The sequence below is a fragment of the Amphiura filiformis genome, chromosome 1, assembly GCF_039555335.1.
Source record: "Amphiura filiformis chromosome 1, Afil_fr2py, whole genome shotgun sequence".
Lineage (NCBI taxonomy): Eukaryota > Metazoa > Echinodermata > Ophiuroidea > Amphilepidida > Amphiuridae > Amphiura > Amphiura filiformis.
Window position 1 is genome coordinate 42252527 of NC_092628.1, and position 15540 is coordinate 42268066.

Sequence of the window (15540 nt, forward strand, 5' to 3'; positions counted from 1 at the left end):
TATGATGTCTGCACGTCATCGGCAATACCCGACGGTATGCTTTGGCGATTCCTGCTATTGTTTTTCAAACTGTCAAACCAATATTCTTTTTGCCAAAGGTCTATTCAAGCTTATTACCTCATAAACAAGGTTTATTAAAAACTCAAGGCTTGCCATGCAATCTCCCCAAAGCTAACCGTGAAAAGACTTTTCAACATTGCTTTTCTTTCATTGTAGTTGGGGCAGATGTTATAGCATATTAATCCAATATTTTGCCTTTGTCTTCGTTTTCCGTTTGCCCAATGTGAATATTAGTGTTCTAGATAACTATGATCTACCAGATTGGTTATGCAATACACATGATGTAAAATATTCTGAGGGCAAGACGAACAACCCAAATATTTGTCTGGTCTTAACTATATGGCATGGTACTAGATATGTTAACTTCAGTTTGGTTTACTTTTAAACTTCGTATTACTTGCTCGATTTCGTATGCTTTGGTAAGAAGAGGATAGCAATGTTCCAAACCCGCTCGTACTTGCGCATCTGCTGACATTATCATTAGGAAACGAATTTGGAGAAAACCTTCTGTTAATAAAATACTATGCTGAGCCACCAGCCTGGGTGGCTCACGCTCCAGTAATTTCAGATGATTGAGCTCAGTAATACATCAAAGAATGTCTTCCAATTCATGAAAACAAATAGATAATCAGCTTATCGGATTAAAAGCTTAGAGGGAAGGTCTTGCTGCTCAGCGAGTGTTTGTAATTATCAGAAGGTTTTCTCCAAATTCATTCTCTAATGATCGTCGGACAGCATATGTGTAACACATGAAATTAATGGAATGGCGTAAAAAATGTTTATAATTTCTAAATGCTATGCGAATATTGCGGGATTATAAAACTTTAATCATACCTAAAAGGCACTCAATTAAACAAAACATTAATTGTAAAATAAAAATATCGGACCAATTGAAATGCTGGGGAAGTTGTCATGGTTGTGCCTCAAAGTAATTGGTCAAACTTAATCTCGACTAAATGAGCCCTGATCTACATACGCATTCACCAGCTCATTATGGTTGTCATTATTAAAAACATAATAATTTCTTTATAAGAGTAGCTATTTAAAATGTCAAAATGATTCTACTTTTCACCTTTGTAACGGCTTTACCAAGGTTGATACTGTAAGCAATACACATTCCACTTTACGAAGTCACTCAATGCTTAATCACTTAACGTAAATATCAACTTCATATTGCAAATTGTAGCTGAGAATATATGGCTATTGTGTAAATAGCTTTTAATCTGAGACAATCCCTATATTGGAGATCCATTAAGCATCATCTTGACAATAGAGACCAGTTTTAAGTGCGTGTATAGCATTATTGCAATATCAACTTAACCTTTGGATGAAGCAATGTTAATTAACCTGAATGAATATAGTACATTCCCTCATTTCAAATATATAGTTTTGGTTTCTCTATTGTTCAGAAACCAAAAATCAAGGGATTAAAATGTGGAGATGAACTGGTATGCAATCATAACACTATTGTGCTGAGAGGACACAAGAGGGTATATATAATCAAAAGTATAATGGCCTATAACCATACGTATATAATAGCCTATTGTGCTAACATTTTCATTATCGATATCTATCAACGCGGACGACTTTTGATGTTCTCTGCCGTAGCTGGCACACTTCCATGACACCATAAAATTACACCCGAGTTTGATAAGTTATGCATAGACATCATGTGCATATATTGAGGGGTGGGGGGGGGGTGTTTTGTTTATTTGTCTGAAATATAAACGATGCATGATGATGTAGATGATTTGATTATGAATTAGTATATTCCCGGAAAGCACAACCCATACATCTTACCTATGTTCCCTCCGCCACCTATATATAACCTCCTCCCTCCCCCCTCCCCACACTCGATATCGACTCTTCCCTATTATTCCACTCCACTCTTGAGCCCCCTCTCCCCCTCCTTCCCTTCCCACTTCCAATGCGCTCTCCCTCTGTTTCTCTTTCTCCCTTACCCTTACCCCCCCCCCCTCACACACACATACCATCTTTCCCTGGCGATCTCTTCTATCTCTCTCTCTCTCTCTCTATTCTCTAATAAATAAATTGAATAAAAGTTAGTTTAAACCAGCTTTCTATGATATTGATCTTCCGTCATGCGACATGCACATAAATAGAATTGTGTATAAAAGTGTTTATATCACTGAAGTCATAATCTGTCAAGTGCCTATTGTAATGTCTGTGGAAATATTTCGATGGTCTATATATTTTCACAGTGAAATCAGCTTAGGCTAATTCGTAGTCTCAAGTCAATGCTTTCAAACTAAATCAATGCTTTCAAATGTAGACTGCTTTGTTCGACTTCTCTGCTCGTGAATATTGCACTGCGAAATTTAAACATTTCTTTTGTATACTTAGAGTAGGTAACTTCAAATCAAATAATTTTACGATCCACACCACTTATAAGAAACTGAAACCAAAACCGAAACTGACTGACACAAATGTTCGGTTTTAAACAAAAGGTAGAAACAATGAGTTCGATATCTTATGATTCAAGTGGTTAGGCAGGACAATAGGAAACCACGTGACCAAAACCAAAACCAAAACTAAAACTATATATTTGAAATGAGGCATTGGGAACGATTGAGATCATGCAGAATGCATTGCACAATGATGTACTTTATAATAATTGCTTACTAAGATGCTTTTGATTATCGATTGACTAATTTGTTGAAGGATTGAATCAAGAGACTTCTTTAGCGTTCTTTTATTTTTTAATCTGATTCCAGTACTTAAGATTATGACTAATTGTTGCTTTTCATGTGACTTCAGAAAAGGGGATTACCTTTAGCGTCAGCCTTGTTTAAGTCATGGTCATTTCAAAGAATATCAGTTTTGTAAGGACTATAAGTTCATCAATACTAAGTCGCAATACAGACGACCGACAACGGCTTAATGGCGTATACGACGTACCGAGAACGAAACAATCTCACGGTTCTAAAACCCAATATCAAATGTAACCAATTACTTTGGCCTCTTTATAAATCAATACTCCAGCAAGTCTCCACCGTCAGGGATGTGCCTTATTAGTCTTTAGTTTATGTGTGATTTGACATAGATAAAATTGCAATAGATATCTGTTTTGCAAGTATTTATAAAATATTCCTGAACAAGAAAGAGAAAAAAGGAAGTTGGATAAATGTTGCTAATTTGCATAAAACAAAAATGGCCGCTTATGTGGAACTAAAATTTCACAGTTGGTCGAATCTGCTTTCAAAGAAACCATTGCACAATATGTCAAAGCTGACATGATTCAATGGGATTTGACATTTTAGCACTACAGTATTACATAGTTAACATAACATCTGAGATTGCGCTTTTTTTTTCTAAGTGGGACGATTTTAGGCAATTTTTGCCAAAATAATTTTAACCAATGTCGATACTATTCAAAATTTGACAAGTTGAAAGCTTAAGCGGCTATTCTTTTTTCATACAAATAGCAATTTCCTTCAACTTTCTTTTGTCTCCTTTTTTGATATATTGCTCAAGAGAAGTTTTAAAAATATTTACTCCAAGATATCTTCGTGTTGCAATTTTGTAAAATGCAGGTATAATATTCATTCATTGTTTTCTAAGATTGACTTGACGATACCGTGTGTGTATGCCAAAAGTGTCATCTCATGATAGCACAATACCAGTCAGTCCCTTAATTTTTGAATACCTACAATTATCACATTCTGCCTGACTGTCATCGTGATGACTTATTTTATATAAAGAATTGGAAATATAGTTCACACTTAATAATTTAATTACTATTTATAACATCACCATATAATATTAAAATGTCTCTGAATTGTGACACGAGATTACAATAATGAGCATGCAATCAAATAAAGCTTGACTCTAATTCAACAGTTTGTCAATTCCTTGTTAACTATTTATAAGACGTATCGTAGAGCAATAATGCAAGTTTAATGAACACTTATTAACTATACATCTTATCACGAAGTGCAGTTCAAGTGCTGGATAATTGACAGATACTGATCTAGTTTCGCGCCCGTGCGATTTCTTTCCGTGAAAACGACACTTAGAGAATAAGTGACATTTGTATATTTCCATATCTGTTGATATTTTTCAAATCTATACTACGATTCATTAAAACATTTAACAAGTAATATGCAACGTATTTTCTTGAAAGAGACATTTATTAAAATTATAGGGTGACGTTTGTGTCGTTCACTTTTGAATATGGCCTAGATACACGTAACACTATGCTAACCTTTAAAACCAAACATTAAATTGTTTCATTGAAAAATTAACGGTACAAATACGCGCTTATATTGCTATCAAAACATGTCATTGATGGTAAATTTGATGACATTTGGCAGAAGTCATATTCGAAACAAACCACGAAATGATTGATTACGTATTCCTAATGAAAATTCATATCTGTCTTATAAATTCAGAATTTGAAAACTAGCTAGGAGGTTGTTTTGACATGGTTTGTAACTGCGTGGCTATTATGGTAATGCACTTCATGTATGAATTTATCCTCTAGATATTTTTATTTCTTTCGGAGGAAAATTGAACGTGGCAATGATGGTTAGACATACTAGATGGTTGTGAAATAGTGGTGATGCGTCATAGCGCCACCATAGTTGATACAAACGTACTTTCTATGAATGTCGAGTACGGATGGAACACCAGGTAAAACAAATCTGGTGCAGTGTATTTTACGTTCTTTCTTTCTTACCTATACAAAAGAATATTGTAATTTATATAATTTGTCATTGACCCTGATTGTGCTTTAAATTGTTACGTCACTGTGATATGTATCATAACTTTTAAGACTTCGAAATTAGCACAATTATTGCCATATTAATAAAGAAATGAGCATATGATGTGTGAATAATTCAATTCAATCATAATTTATTAATCTTACCATGCTAACTAGAGAAGAACTGATATACTAACCCAGATTTAATCGATGAATAAGTAATAAGCCACATAGATTAATAACCTACCAGATTAAGTATGTTTAACCAGTTCGTTTAATAATTTCAGTGTTAGTGGATGAATTTAAATAGGTTGATTAAAGACGCGCTTTACATGTCTTTGGAAGAAACTATGATGTCTTTCCTGGAATAGCTCACAAAGGTCACTGTCACTCAAGCAGTTATAAAAATGTGGCAAGTCTCAGGATTGGCGCCAGCATAAATTTCCTGAAAATGTCTTTCCTCAAAAGATTCTTGTCATTTGATTGGCCAATTACTATTGATCATTTTTTTGCTATTTTAGCTTCAGCTGCAAAAAAAAGAAGAAACTATTGACTTCCGTGTGAGTGTAGCAGTGAATTTTCAATTGCACTGATGCGAGCTACCTTAAAGGATGACTCCGGCAATCACAACATTATGCCTTATATCTTATAAAAACAATTATCAAGTACGTGGTTTTATTTGAAACAAACTCATATCAACCATAAAAACAACCGGCTCTCAACACGCGATATTCAAAATTCCCGCGCCGAAATTGTCTAGTGCAATGACGTCATGGTTGCTTGTGCTCAGTTGTTGTCAGCCTTCATTGTATTACTAGGACGTCATTGCACTGGACAATTTTGGCACCCAGGAATTTTGAATATCGCGTGTTGAGAGACGACTGTATTAATTCGTTTTTATGGTCAATATGAGTTTGTTTCAAATAAAACCACGCGATTCGTGCTTGATAATTAATTTTATATCATATAAGGCATAATGTTGTGATTGCCGGAGACATCTTTTAAGCTTGGCAACGCTGACAAATGCGAGCGAATGGCGAGCTGTAATCAACGTCGACTCGCCATGCGACTCACCAATTATAGGTGTGGGTGTTGCTTGTAAAATAAATATAGTTTAGATATTTTTAAATCAATTTTTTGTTTTCCTGCTCCCAATAAAATATTTAGCGTCTGCTAAGAGTGAGACTTTACCAAACTGAAAGTGAAAGTAAAAATTTAAACCACATACCGCATTCACTGTTCAATTTTATAAGATCAACTAAGATTAACTTCAACACTACACTATTTTTCGCTCACCTGGAACGTTTTTACTAGTTCGACTAGCGTCTTCAGCAGATGCTGATGCTGTGATGATGACGTCATATGATTGACAGAATAACGTCATAGGATGTTACGATGTAGTGCCCCCAGGACATCAGCACGTTGTCCCAGATAGGGTCTATTTCGAACCCTTTGTCACGATTCAGTCTCGGCTTCTGAGTTCTTATGTGTATCATCAGTGGAGGATATCCCGATTGTAGGCAAGATATCATCACAACATCACCATCTGCTGAAGAGGCTAGTCGAAAAATAATGTAGTGTTGAATTTAAACTCTTTAATTATTTTATCTACCACTACGTATGAATTTCCACTCGTATAATCTGTTTGTTGCTTTTGCCTTATGTGCTATGTACACGTTTCTTTCCCACACCACAAAGAATGTTGTCAATTGTATACAGATGACAACAACAAGTCTTAAGGGGGTACTACACCCCTGGCCAATTTTGTGCCTGTTTTTGCATTTTTCACAAAAATTATAGTGCATTGGTGACAAGTAAGATATTATAGGGGCAAGGACTTCAACTACTGCACTGAAATTTCAGCAACTTAAGGCAAGCAGTTATTGATTTATTGATCTTCCTATCTTCTTATTGGTTTTCCCTCATTTTTGACTGTAACTCCACAACTATCGTCTGTGTTGAAATAAAATTTCCAGTGCAGTAGTTGTAGTCCTTGAAGAATATATTCATTACAATCAAGAAAAAGCAGTAATTCGTGAAAAATTCCGGGCATCGCTGTAAGTAAATCACTTTACTTTAATTGTTATTTTGTACCATTTTCTATATTTCTGCGTGACCACGACGTTTCTTCTTTTCTTCTTCTTGTTTCTTCTTCTTCTTGCCCTTCGCTTTCTTTTTCTTGTGTTCTTCAGAGTCAGACCCAACCTTTTTCTTGTGCTTCTTTTTCTTTTTGTTTACTTCTTTTTCTGCATCAGCTTCTGTTCTCTTAGTGGTCTTTGCTTGTGCCTTTTTACCGGTACCTTTTTTATGTTTCTTTTTGTGTACTTCTTTTTCTGCACCAGCTTCTGTTCTCTTAGTGGTCTTTGCTTGTGCCCTTTTACCGGTACCTTTTTTATGTTTCTTTTTGTGTACTTCTTTTTCTGCACCAGCTTCTGTTCTCTTAGTGGTCTTTGCTTGTGCCTTTTTACCGGTACCTTTTTTATGTTTCTTTTTGTGTACTTCTTTTTCTGCACCGGCTTCTGTTCTCTTAGTGGTCTTTGTTTGTGCCTTTTTACCGGTACCTTTTTTATGTTTCTTTTTGTGTACTTCTTTTCTGCACCAGCTTCTGTTCTCTTAGTGGTCTCATCGGCATTTGCTGATGACTCTTTATTGATATCTTGTTCTGGTGATGATTTCACATCGTCCTGACTTGTTGGTGGGGCCACCGGCTTCTTCTGTTTTTCAGTTTTCTTATGTTTCATGTGATGATGATGCTTCCTACATGGACATGAACCGTCACATTTTTTATGTAGTTTAGGTTTTAAACAAGCCTTTCTACAAAGGAAGCATTCATTGTGGTATGGTACTCCATCAGTGCCGCATACTCTATTTAGATGCGTAGGACATTCAAAATTACACTCATGAGCGTGAGGGATACCTGGAAAGGAAAATAAACAAAGAAGTAAATTTGAGTATGTAAAAAATAGACAATTACATTCCGACTGACCAGCAGTTTTAAAACATGTCATTCACACGTGTCAAAATTTATCATTATTACCAGGGGTGATTTCACTCAACTTCATAAGTCAAGTAACTAAAGCCTCCACAAGTTACAAATTACCTTTTTTACTATTCGCTCTTTTACGACGGGTCAATGTAGTAAATCCTTATTTACTTACAAAGGGTATTGATCGTAAACCATTTTAATGAAATGTGTTCTACGATACGTGGAATGTTACGATAAATTTGAGACTTACGAAGCGTTGTAAATGTTAGTGAAATGGACCTCAGAGTCGATTGTTGTTGGTTTCGACTCTTTATTGCAGATGATTCGCCTTTTGGCAGGGTTTCTACTTTATAGAACTAAATATTTGGGTTACATATTTTTACCCGTTTCATTAAAGAAAAAATAATTGAGCTCTCACAACTAAGTATGTAGTTTTTGTTTATCCAATTGCAATTTTCTATATAAACGCCAACGTTATAAGCTGTTATATCATATAATGATGTATATTCATACGTAGCGGTAAACGTAAATAGGAAGCAATTTTAGACTTCTACGCTACTCAATTTTAGTACACTCACCGGAGCGCTTTCACCGGGTCAACCGGCGTCTTCAGCGGATGTTATTGCTCTGAAGATCTGTTGTTGCTAGTGATGTTGTTGGAACACCTCCGATGACGTCATAGATGTAGATGACGTATGTGACATACCCAAATTTTATGGCTTGATCAAGGTTCATAAAGCCGGTGCTCCCTTGAGACCTATCGTTTCTAGCATAGGATCTTTGACATATGAATTAGCACGATTTGTCGCTGACATAATTTCACATCTTATCGGCCAAACAGTGCATCATATAAAGAACACTCAGACTTTTGTTGATCAGGTTAGGGATCTTGTTGTACATGCGGATGAGTCCCTGATATCCTTTGATGTCACTGCGCTGTTTACATCTATCCCAAGGATACCCTGAATGTGATCAAACATTTGCTGGAAAATGATAACAGTTGGCAAGTAGACAGTGCTGAAAACCTTAGTGTTGACAATATTATCCAATTGTTGAGATTCTGCCTTAATACAACATATTTTGTGTTTAGGGGCCAAAATTATCAGCAAAAAGATGGGTGTGCCATGGGCAGCCCTTGTAGCCCGTTGGCAGCGAACGCTTACATGGAACACTTTGAACGCATTGCTTTAGCGTCTGCTCCCCACCCACCGCGTACATGGTATCGTTATGTGGATGACACATTCTGCGTAATTAAATCGTCGCATGTGGAGGAGTTTACGAACCACATAAACAGTCAGGACACTAATATCAAATTCACGCGCGAGGAAGAGCGAGACGGGCAACTCGCTTTCCTCGATACGCTCATCTCTCGGAAACAAGACGGATCTGTGAAAATCCAAGTTTACCGCAAACCTACTCACACGGATCAGTATCTGAACTTTAGCTCACACCATCCGCTGGAGCATAAACTGAGCGTCGTGAGAACACTTTTATACAGAGCGGAGACGGTTGTCACTGATCCTGACGACAAATCGGAGGAGATAAGGCGTGTGAAGGAGGTGCTACACGAGAGTGGCTACAAAGCCTGGACATTGTTCAGGGCGCGTCCTAAACCAAAAGAACAAAATAAGGACAGCGACGACGATAGCTGCAAAAAGGGCATCTTTGTCACCTTGCCGTACGTGGAAGGCCTCTCGGAACGGTTACGCAGGGCTTTTAATTCTGCTGGTGTCAGCACATCCTTTAAACCGCAGAATACCCTACGTAGGTCCCTTGTCTCCCCAAAGGACAAAACTGAACAAGAGAAACAATCTGGTGTTGTGCATAGCATCCCTTGCAAAGACTGTGACTCCTTATACATTGGTGAATCTGGACGCAAGCTCGAAAAGAGGCTAACAGAACATAAATCCAAAGCGGCCAGTTCTAAGTCAGCAATCAAGGAACATATTGACAGGAGCAAAGGGCACCAGATTGACTGGGAAAACGTGAAAGTGTTAGAGAGGGAGTCTAAGGACTTCCCTCGTAGGGTCTTGGAAGCCATCCATATCAGAACCAAAAGACCCAGACTGAACCGTGACAAAGGGTTAGACATCGACCCTGTTTGGGAACCAAGGGGGCGCCACCACATCTTCAAGCTTGACGTCATAGATGTAGATGTTCGGAGGTGTTCCAACAACATCACTAGCAACAACAGATCTTCATAGCAATAACATCCGCTGAAGACGCCGGTTGACCCGGTGAAAGCGCTCCGGTGAGTGTCTAAAATCTAAAGTCTAAAATTGCTTCCTATCTGTTATATCATGTTTATCAATGTTCTACAAAGCAAGGATCAAGATCTACTAACAGTATACTTTGGTTATATTTATAAATACGCTTTTATAAATACGAACGTGACTACCTCCGCGCTGCCATAACAGCTTGTAGACAGTAAGTCTCGAAGTGACCTTCTACAAAGCGGGTGGTCTTCCTATATATTTGAATGTAAAGGCGGACAACATGACACTACTGTGCACCAAAATTGTAAATTTTGTTCAACTTTGTGATTATATTGTAAACGTTTCCGTCGTTGACTATTTTTTCCGTCGTCAAATACTTTAATAACATATTACAATTCGGAATCCTCCCATGTGTAACAATTTTGCTATTCAATTAATATTTAAATTTGATGATATTTATCTACAGAGTTCCTATCCTTTTCTGTAGTGGTCAATGCATGAGAATTTGGTCGCGCTTGCTGGTCTTGGCATGTCGTGCCCATGGGTCACGTGCGTATTTATAAAAGCGCATTTATAAATATAACCGAAGTACCAGAGCGGGAGATTTAATATCACTGTTGTGTACAATTCCCGGGTACAATTCTGTATAGCATACAATAAATAATGGATGGAACCCCCGACCTCCTCGGGACACCACAGTTTTACATCGGGGACACCGCAGTAATGGCGAGGTCGGCTAGGTGTATAGTATATCGGTTGTTATACCACTGATGAGGCATATAATAAAAAAATCGTCAGACGTTCGACAGAAATTTATTAGAACATAGACCATGCGTTACAATGAACAAAATGGCCATGGTGGTACCTCATCTCTTCCCACACACGTGACCTGAGTCCCCGACATTTTCATTATGAACTCTCACCCTCCTGAAAATACTTACGTCTACCACCAGTTTTCTCAAAACACGCAGGATAATGCGGGTCTTGTTTGGTCTTTCTTGCTTGCACGTAGGAAGCCAGTGACAAAAATGTGACTAGTGATAAAACAATGACTGGCCATATGAGTTTACTTCTTGGATCCATTGTCTACCTGGAAAAGTCATCAACATAACAATAACAATTTAACAAAGTATGTCTTATTTTAGTTGAACTTGTACTGCTCAGGAATATCGACTTGCTCAGTGCCAGCAGCGTGCAATAGCTGTCCTGTGAACATTTGGAAGTTTACACACAGTATATTGTGCTTATCTACACATAACAGCTACACATGGCAGCTATTGCACTACCCACTCCTGGCACTTAGCCGTCGATATGTGTTAGTACGGGCATTGTATTCCACAAGTAGGTAGCGGTAAAACTACAAGTCCTAACGTAAATGTAGAAACTAGCCTCTAGTATGAAATTTGCCCAGATCGTTCAATCTATGGTCTTAAGGGGTCGGTCACTCAGAATTTGCACAGTATTTTTCTTAGAGCCTGAGAGCACATCTGACACATCAAATTGCATTCTAAATACGAGGAATGTCCTTCTGATATCAAATAAATTGGACTTTTTGAAATTCGCAATATAATGTTATTAAAAATTGGTATATTTTATAATTTTGATATATTTAAAGCCATATTATAACATTTGCTGAGGAAGACGCCCTCACTGAATTTTTAAAATTTCTTTTTTTACACGATTAAATTGTACTTTATTAAACCAATATACCCTGCAAAAATCAAGACTCTAGGTGCTGTAGTTTTGTCAAAATTTTGAATAAAACACCGGAACCGGCGCTTTATTATTACGATGGAATTATTAGTCGAACGCATGCACGATGTTCATAACAGGCGGCGGATGACATGATCGAGCCGGCAACTCGTGAAACCGCCCGGCCGTATGGCATTTTCCATATACTCGGTTAGTTTTGTGGGGTTCATTATCGAACCCCAACGGTTTTAGCTTGTATTTATATTATTCATCAACATAGGCCTATTTGTTTGTGATATTTCAAGCGTTTTAAAATTTCAAAATAATCCCATTCAATTACACGGTTGACGATGAAAATTTACTAAATTTAGGGACTGCACGTCATACACCACCTGGTTCATAACACACAATACGTACACGGCGTGCGGGACGGTGATATACACAACAAAGGGTCGTACCACAACATGACTAAAGGACGGTACGTATTGGCGACATGTGTGCTGGTAATAAATTCCATTCAATTTTCTTTGCTTTGCCGTAGTTGTTCGGCTCAAAAATAAAAGGGGATATATCTGACAGTAAAAGCTAATATTTTATGGCAAAGAAATGCTAATCTATTTTGTTTGAAAATGTTATAATATGGCTTCAACACTCCTCGAAGGAAACTTATATAACTTCAGAAAAACATGCATGTATTATATTCTGTACGAAATGACATTTTTATATAATGGAAGCTACATAAGCTTTAAGAATATATGATTATTAGATTTATAAAATTTACTTCGAAGACTGTTAAATGTCAAAAATATAAATTTTTAATAATTTGTGTAATATATCGCGAATTTCAAAAAATTTCAATTATTTAACATCAGAAGTATATTCCCCGCATACACTTTGGTGTGTCTGCTGTGCTCTTAGATCGCTCAAAAATACTGTGCAAATGTCACTATCCGAGCCCCTAAGAAAGTCCCCTTTTAACTGCGAATTCTGGGCGTGATGATGTTATAAAAGGTCCCTTAGCATACCAACAGAAAATTATAAAATGCCCAATACAAGATCAAATGAATAAAGATTGCATCGAAGTCCGTCATTGGTTTTATCTGAATGCTAAAACTATTATAATCACTAATATAGAGTTACTTACCTTATTTCAGCCAGCCTGGTAGTCATGTCACGAATAGTTAGACACAGGGACACATCACAAATTTGCAAAAGCCTACTAAACTATTTACGATTATTCCAATCAGAGTTTGATATCCAATGGTACTATTGCACGTGTTAACACACTCCGACAAGGGTACAAAAGACGGATCGAAATATCATTGAATTGTGTGCTACCGACACATGTACAAGATTGATTTTTACTTCGTTTAAACACACGACTAATTAAACCACTGAATGGTAATTGATTTGTTCTTTTGTTTCAGGTAGATCAAGGTCAATTTCCCACGTTTTAATTGTGAATGAATTTGAACGTACTTAGATATGAACACATGGTATACGGAATTGTGTAAAAATTAATTTCTACCGCTATATTATTCATTTATATCAATTGGCGTAATTAATTAAGCAGATTATATGCTTACCGAATTTGCATGTTGTGAATATATTATTTCAGTTTTTCAGTTGAACAAAACTTTATTAATAATAAGAGCTTCATATAAGAAGATAATTATATTGGGTTATTGGTATCTTTCGCCCCCCACCCCCACTCAACACAAAAGTTGGTAACCATCAGAATTACCAATTCATTCAAAATAACCCTTTCAATGATTTTTCATCAAATTTACCCCCCTTTTTTTTTATGCAAAATATTGAGGACAAAATTTGGCCAAAAACAACCCTTTTTGTGGTTTTCAATGACCAGAATTTCAAACACCCCTTTCAATTACACTAAATATTGACATTATTATTATTATTATTATTATTATTATTATTATTATTATTATTATTATTATTATTATTATGCTTATTATTATTATTATTATTATTATTATTATTATTATTATTATTATACAACATAGAAAAATCCTAATCCTTAGTTATTTATAACTTGCAATAAAAGTAATATTTTAATATTTCTGCAATTTGAGGGAAAATTGGCCAGATATAAAAGTGTTTTCCAATGTTACAAGTATTTGGGCTTGACGTCAAAGTATACGTATATATATGTTTTTGGCCTTTTTTCCCAAAAATTTGTGAATATTTAAATTCAACTTTTATTGCCAGTTAGATTTAACTTAAAGATTTAGCTATGTTTCATAAATTATAGCAAAACAGGATAATATATTTTCAATCCCCGAATATAGTGTCATATTTTTCTGGAATAGGGAGTAGTGCAATGAATTTGGATTATTTTGCACCATGAGAATTTTTTACGCATAAAAAAATAACACATTTTATCTTATTGTTCCTTACAGCCTGCTTTTATTAACAACACTTTGAATGAGCTAAAAGATACAAAAGAGATGTTTTCATAATAATCAGGATGTTTATTTCCCCTTATGTTTAAGACAAGAAAGTCTAAAATGGATACTGAATTGACATATTCTGCCATTGATTTACACTGTGTTACAGCATTAATGTCCATGTATATTACCGAATAGTGTTTAACAGGCGATCAAACGTCAAATTGATAAGTACTCATGATATTTCACTCTGATAAAAAGAGGGTCACCAAAGTACAACCCTTATCCTGGAGCAGAAATCCATTAGACGCACCACTTCACCAAGCCCTTCAATCCCAACAGCAGATTATGCAAATCTCTGAACTAAACGTAATAGCCATATTCAGCACAAAGAAATCAAAAAACGAAATTCTCATTACGCTTGCGACAGTGACATGACACCAGCCATTAAGGAATTTGACCGAGTAGGTTGGGTATTCAGATGGTATCTTTTCAGTGTCAAAATGTGTAGGATATTTTGTTTGACTAATTGTTGGAATTGGACATTACTGATTGCTTTGTTAATTTTCAACGATATAAAGAGCCACTGAGCTAATGACAAGCATGTATTACCCGCATAAACAGTATGATTCGACTATATTTATAAATACGTTTTTATAAATACGCATGTGACCCATGGGCACGTCATACCAAGACCAGCAAGCGTGACCAAATCCTCATGCATTGACCACTATACAGAAAAGGATAGGAACTATGTAGATAAATATCATCAAATTTAAGTATTAATTAAATAGCAATATTATTACACATGTGGGGATTCCGAATTTGTAATATGTTATCAAATACCACGACGGTAAAAAAATATTCAATGACGGAAACGTTTGCAATATAATCACAAAGTTGAACAATTTTGCTGCACAGTAGTCTCATGTTGTTCTGCCTTTGCATTCAAATGTATAGGAAGACCTCCCGATATGTAGAAGAGGTCCCCTTCGAGACTTACTGTCTACAAGCTGTTGCGGTAGCGCGGAGGTGGTCACTTGCGTATTTATAAAAATATAGTCAAAGCATACTGATAAATGTAATTGATTTTGATAACTAGTTGCAACATTAATTAGTAACATTCTTTTGCCAGAAAACCACCTAATTTAAATTAAGGTAGTTTTTGTGTGTAATGTTCGGAACATACTTGTAATTATATCAGCAAAATGCATTATTGATCTTTCGCAAAGCATTCAGCCTTTGTCTCAGATGAGATATATAATGGAACTGTTCAGATCTAAGACTGTGCTATCAGACATGTCACCCTTGCCCATCAGCTGGCGAGCTGTTACCTTGAAACACGAACCTTTATTGAAATAAACAATGGGCTACCCAGTTGAAATCCATACACCCCCTATGGAAGACATTACCTTAATATTCCACGGACATGACAGAGAGAGTGTAACTTTCAAA

The 15540-nt window shown here is 36.2% G+C and overlaps 1 protein-coding gene across 1 annotated transcript; it reads right to left on the bottom strand.

The window, feature by feature from the left end:
- Positions 1-6838: 6838 nt before the first annotated feature.
- On the bottom strand, positions 6839-12922 carry LOC140166257 (uncharacterized). The gene is made up of 3 exons (XM_072189664.1): positions 12822-12922; positions 10927-11075; positions 6839-7700 (listed from the first exon to the last, which is right to left on the bottom strand). Exons 2-3 carry the CDS (start codon positions 11066-11068, stop codon positions 7018-7020), a joined length of 825 nt encoding a protein of 274 aa, XP_072045765.1. The 5' UTR covers positions 11069-11075; positions 12822-12922; the 3' UTR covers positions 6839-7017.
- Between the last annotated feature and the right edge of the window lie 2618 nt (positions 12923-15540).

Excerpts from the sequence above, each read along its gene's own strand:
- LOC140166257 (XM_072189664.1), bottom strand. The coding sequence starts at position 11,068 with ATGGATCCAAGAAGTAAACTCATATGGCCAGTCATTGTTTTATCACTA. Across the intron at positions 7,701-10,926 it reads TGAGAAAACTGGTGGTAGAC|GTATCCCTCACGCTCATGAG; the intron begins GTAAGTATTTTC and ends TTTCCTTTCCAG.